Source organism: Pollicipes pollicipes, unplaced genomic scaffold (genome assembly GCF_011947565.3).
Source record: "Pollicipes pollicipes isolate AB1234 unplaced genomic scaffold, Ppol_2.1 Scaffold_4740;HRSCAF=5597_pilon_pilon_pilon, whole genome shotgun sequence".
In the NCBI taxonomy this organism is placed as follows: domain Eukaryota; kingdom Metazoa; phylum Arthropoda; class Thecostraca; order Pollicipedomorpha; family Pollicipedidae; genus Pollicipes; species Pollicipes pollicipes.
The window spans coordinates 35,761,492-35,767,577 of NW_023596545.1; the positions used below are offsets into that span (position 1 = coordinate 35,761,492).

At 51.1% G+C, this 6,086-nt stretch overlaps 1 protein-coding gene across 1 annotated transcript; it reads left to right on the forward strand.

Moving 5' to 3' along the window:
• Positions 1 to 574: 574 nt before the first annotated feature.
• LOC119099194 (chitinase-3-like protein 1) lies at positions 575 to 5,867 on the forward strand. The gene is made up of 2 exons (XM_037222302.1): positions 575 to 632; positions 3,865 to 5,867. Exons 1-2 carry the CDS (start codon positions 627 to 629, stop codon positions 5,692 to 5,694), a joined length of 1,836 nt encoding a protein of 611 aa, XP_037078197.1. The 5' UTR covers positions 575 to 626; the 3' UTR covers positions 5,695 to 5,867.
• Positions 5,868 to 6,086: the final 219 nt, after the last annotated feature.

Consider the following 6,086-nt stretch of genomic DNA (forward strand, 5'->3'; position numbering starts at 1 on the left):
TTAAGCGACATCCTCAAACTTTCCCTAAATTCTGTAATATTCCATAAAACATTAGGGCCAAATCAACATACGTTACGTCCAGATCACGATTAAAGGAGGGGGAGGGGTGAAGCCGTTACATAATGACACAAATCGACACCTCTGGAAGATACATTGCAAACGTGAATGGCTGCATGTTTTGCATGAAATGATATCTTGCCGATGCAGAGCATACAGACCACAAATATCCGAATTTTGATGGTGCATTGTTCGGGTTTGCTATCACATGCAAGTGAGCCCTCTCCTTCTCGCCTCATCAAGGTTCCCCTGAATTTCACGAACGTTTCTTGACATTTCTTCCAACAGGGCGGTGCGGGCAGGTTCGTCGACTGTGGAGTCCGTACATCCCCCCCCCCCCCCCGAGCTGCCCCGCGTGAGCCCGGCCACGGCCGACCGTACTGTGTCATCAGACCAGCCCAGCCGGGGAAGTCGGTGGTCTTCCCGAGCTACCCGCCAAAGCCTCGGCCACGGACGGCCGCCAGCTCATCTGGATATAAAACCGGTTTGGTGAGTCGGAGACGTACCATTCGCGCTCGGCCGGAGCCCGGGGTGCCCTCCCGCCCGACGTCGTCCTCGCTCGGTCCACTATGAAGGTGAGTGCCTGCCCGGAGCACGATACGCTCGAATCTCGAAAACGAACATATTGCGATGGGGCGAGCGCCTGCCTGTCGAACCCCGCGATGACGTCACGTTTCGGCTCGGCTCCGCTTTGAACAGCCACATCGCGCTCTAGAAATTTACAGAATGCCATAGGATTTCAGTGTCTGGGGACTGGAGTCTGACACATGCCAGCATGCATCCCCCTTAAAGTGTGCTCTTCTGAACTGAACGCTGGACACGTGTGCTGTGTGCATTGAACGGGATGACATATTATATCACCCTGAGAAATAAATGTATGTGGTGTAGATAAGAAACGTATGATAGCACTGAAAATTTTAACGGAATGTTCACCATGAACAACAAACTACCTTAAGGCGCGCAGCCAGGCCTCTGTTAAAGCGGGTACGTGTACGTGAAATACTGTGATTTTGGGATGGTGCTGTGGGAGGAAATGCTCTGATTTTCTCCCACGCCCCCAGTGGTGTCCAAGAATGTCTTAAAAAGTATAATCAGACATCTTCACCCCCTTCCCCCCCCCCCCAATGCAAACGCCAGGCAATGAAACAGCAAGAAATGCGAAAATTTGAAATGCCTACGATCTTTTGAAAACATGCATTTCTTTGCAGTACCAATATCAAAATCGTGTTTAAACACCAAGCTTGTGCTCACTTGGGGCAACCCATACACTTGCGTGACGTAGATATATTTGACGTCAAATTTCGACGCAACTACGTTGCTGCGACTGACAGCCATTCTCTTCCTTTGGAAAATTTGTCTTGGTCTTCCAGACGTCAAGCAAATTTCTACCTTTTCAATGACGTATCCAGATCCAAACCCAAAAAGCCTGAGTAAGACACCTACAAGCGTGGGGGGGCACCCCTTGGTTACGTCCCTGACGACGTTTGCATTGGAACTGCTCAAAACAATTCCAAAAAGCTCACAACTATGACCAATTCATAGCTTTCCGTCGTATGTAACTCTCCATGGTATTCGTTTGCTGGTGGACGTCTTCTTTGATATAACTTCAACGGCAATAGCATCTTGCACCAGCCCTGCACGTGCTGCGAGCCTTTGGAAGCAAACGACGCCCATATAACAGTCAAGGTCTTCGCTCATATTAACCCAGGCAGTCCACTGCGCACTTACCACCCTGCGGTTTGAATGCGAAGTCATGCGCTTACGTTCCATTCTCGGTCGGAATAGCCAAGGCCGCAGTCCAGTTCGGATCAACACCCTTTGCAATAGAGGGTGGATCGAAGCAATGGTAGACTATTTTCCGCTCTCACTTAGATAAGTCACACAGGCATACGGAAGAACACTGTGTACCCCACATCAGGCATAGGTTGTGTTGGAAGTTGTAGAGCTCTGCCTGCAAGTACAGGACATTTTACACTACAGTGCCACATTGTATTTCCTGCGGCTCGACTTTGCCCAGATTCGATGCCTTGAAACAAAAATGTCAAACACGCTAGGTTGCATGGCTCCGCAAGTCAGACCGAGAAAAGCTGACTTAAGATCTCTAGATTACCGCTGTAAATCGTTGGATCAGTTTGCACGACTGGCGGTTTTGCAGGGGCAGCTGTGCTGGGTACCTCCGAAACATTTTCCTTCGGGTAGCCATTAGGAGAGCAAGTTCAGAAGTTTACTGTCATCTTCATTTCCACGTCTTGCCCCACCCAGGATCAATTGACTTTCGAATTGCGCGGCGTAATAACTGTGCCGTTATTTTGCATTTTGGAATGTAGTATGTTTCAACAACGTGTCGAAACATGTTGCGCCTGACATCATCACAATGCAATTTATCTAAATCTGGATATATTTAACGACGTCCAGCATCCCGTTTCGGGTCAAGTATCTGCAGTTATCAGCCCACCTCATTCCAGATCGCGCAGCCATGGGGCAACAGCGGCAAGGAAAACACGGATTTATACAGGACAAGTTAAATGTTGCATAATGTCATTATTCCACTGGGTTTCTCACGACATGACGACTATCACTGGCAGCCTTGCAGGTTTGCGTGTGAAAAATGTCAAATCTTGCTCGCTGTTGCTCTGATCGAGCTGGAGACCACGTGGCTAGATTTAGCGGGTCACGTGCCAAAAGGCAAATTTTCATCCAACCCTCAGAAATGAGTGTTAAGCATCAATTCATCTGCCGTGAAATATCTGGAGCAGACAGTGAACAAACCGCTGTACATCGAGTAGATGTTAAAGGTCTCGTCTTCCAGCGGATGGCAAGTTTCTTGCTGTCCACCACATGTATCACAAAAGCTAGGCCCATCTAAATGTCCAAACTTTGACCCCGTATTTCATGACATTTGCTTTGACGCTCCACCTAAGAAGGGGACTCATAGGGCTCGAACATTTTCGGAGTAGCTCCTGGTCACTCTTTAGGCTCCGTGCTGTAATTTTAACTGGCTCAGTTCATGTCATTTCTACACCGGCTGTAAGAAGTTGGCCTGGTCTTGGCCGACCATGATCTGTGACTTCCCTTTGTAGCTGGAAATGTACTACAAAGAGGTTCTCTGGACCGTTCATCTCTTGCTCATTAAAGAGTGCATAAGTATTTTTGTATATGGTCTAGCTATCAGTGCACAACGTATACTGGCCACTGCCGCTAGGTCAGAATCCAAAGTTGTCACATCAAACTTTGACATTTGCGACCAGATTTGACGCTTCGAAGGTCATATGATTTTAACGGTCGTGGTAAGCCCTTTCTGACACCGCTTCCTTCAGTGACGTGGCTTGTTAGTTCTTGATATAGACGAAAGGGCCTAATGAACAAAAACCTTCACCCCGAATGGAAGCATTGGACTGCACGACATGTTCAGCTGCTGAGGCTATATGACGTCACCGCCATAACAGGAGTCTGTAAAATGCTGCTATCATGACCTGATTTGAACTATCAAGGGTCACATTTATCATCGTTTATCAAACCTCTCTCGTAAATTTTGACGAAAGCCTCCACATGTCCCCCATGACTCTGGTATGCTTAATTTTCAAGACTTTAGGGAGCGGGCGGGCTCTGAGACCCTAGCATACCTCAGGGTGAGAAATAGGGAGCTCTGGGCCCATCTTAGGACGAGGAATGCTGGCAAATTGTGGGTCAGTGTGAAGATAAGGAGAGCGTTCGCAAACGACAGCGACAGTATAACCTGTGACTTTTGATGGTGAACCTGGCCTAACGCAGCCCGGAACGCTGATGCTCGTCTGGTTCGTGTTTCAGGCGTTAACGCTAGTGCTTTTGTGCTGGTGCGCAGCAGTATCTGCAGCTCAGGACACCCCTAACCGGCTGGTCTGCTACTACACCAGCTGGGGACGGTATCGGACGTCCATCGCCAAGTTCACACCAGAAAACATCATCCCGCACCTCTGCACCCATCTGCACTACGCAGTGGTCAACACCAACGATGAACAGGAATTGGGCCCGGCCGATAAGTTCTCCGATATTGACCAGCAGGGGTACGAGCACATGGTGGCCCTGAAGGCAGCTAATCCGGCTCTGAAGCTACTGATGATGTTAGGCGGATCTAAAGTGCTGCAGCAAAACGCCTTTGTGGAGTTGGCTAGCGATGAAGCCAAGACCAAACGCTTTGTAAAGGAAGCGATAAAGTACATCAGAAGGCATAGATTTGACGGCATTGACATTGACTGGAAGGCGGAGGGGAAAAAAGAACAGCACGCTAAGCTCATGGAAGCTCTGGCTGCTGGTTTCATGGAGGAAGCCAAAGAATCAGGCATGGATAGGCTGCTTCTGACAACCACAATTCCGGCCAGCTTTATCAAGATACAAAACGACTTTGACATCGGTCGCGTTTCCAAAGCTGTCGACTACATGACCGCGCTACTGTACACCTTTCATGGGGGTTCTGAGAATCAAACGGCGCACCACGCTGCATTGCACGCTACCGATCCCAACACTACAAACTATGCAGACTTTGTCATTCAGATGTTGAAGGAGGCCGGCGCAGACCCAGCTCGCTTAGTAATGGCCGTGCCTACTTTTGGAATCTCATTCACTCTCGTAGATGCCGAACGTCGAGGCTTCGGAGCTCCAGCGAAGGATGCAGGTTACGCCGGCAAGTACACCAAGCTGGCGGGTACTCTGTCCTTCACTGAGATTTGCGAACACATCAGCATGGACGGCTGGCAGGCGTTCCGCCCGCGACCGGACGCAGTTGGCCCTTATGCCGTCAAAGGTGATCAGTGGGTGGCCTACGACGATGAGGTCATGATGCGAAGAAAGGGCGTCTACATACGTGAGCAGGGTTTGGGCGGAGCGGCAGTGTGGACGCTCGCCCAGGACGACTTCCGTGGAGTGTGCACTGGTCAGCCGTATCCTCTGATTGAAGCCTTGAAGGAGGGTCTGTTTAGCGGTGTCATGGTGCCGCCGACCACGCCCAGCCCGCCCCCCACGCCCGTCTACGACAACACCCCGGTGTTCACGTGCCCAGCAGACGGTAAGTTCGCAAAGATGGACAACTGCACAGAGTTTTATGTCTGTCGCAAAGGGCTGCTCGAAGTGTTGCCCTGCGGAGACGATCAGAAGTACGATGCTCAGCTGGGTGTTTGCGACGAAGACGCTCCGTGTGTGCAACAACCTCTCGTTGGCGTCACCGCCTTTGCTCCAACACCGTCTCCTTCCACATCCCGTCCTTTAAGACCAATGGGGCAAACGGCAGCTGGCGCACAGATGCCGCCGACGGCCAAACCTAACGTCGCGACATTCCCCGCACCGTTCGCGGGACTACGAACCACGCGTCCGCCCGCGGCGCCATCAACCCCACTGGACTCGGTGGTGGTGCTTTCCGCATCAACGCCACCGCCCGCGATCGAGACCATGGTCGACAAGGACATCACTGACGCGGAAGAGCTGCGGCAGCTGCTGGCGCTGGTCCAGCAGCTGGGCGGCGTGAGAAGCGTGCGGAGGCTACTGGCGGCGGTGGACGGTCCGAAGCGCGGTGCTGCACAGCCTGCCGCTCAGACAACTGTCACGGAGGTCGGCGGCGACCAGCGGGCCAAGGTGCACGTGATCGTAGAAGTGAGGTCATTCTGATTTTGTTGGGCGCGTGCCGACATGTGGACGTCATTGGAGGCTGATCAGGCATGGTTCGTTGTTCGCAGTTTGAAAATGTGGCTGCGAACAGCAATGTTCTCTTAGAAGCCGTCATGAATGCACGTAATGCATGAATGCATGAATGCGCTTAATTCTATGCATTTTCAAAACCCGGCCGTGTGTTTGTCGCCACGCTCCAGGTCGGACGATAATTCGGCCTGTACGGATTATTGTATTTAGCAATCCGTTTTCAGAACGTCATGTGGATGAAGTGGGTGCTGTTTGCCGAAGACCATTTGACGATGTCAGCTAATAGCTCTTCAACAGTGCCATCAGATGCACACTGTCGCACCCTCCTCGCACGACTAAAATGTGTTTTTTCATGACTGCCA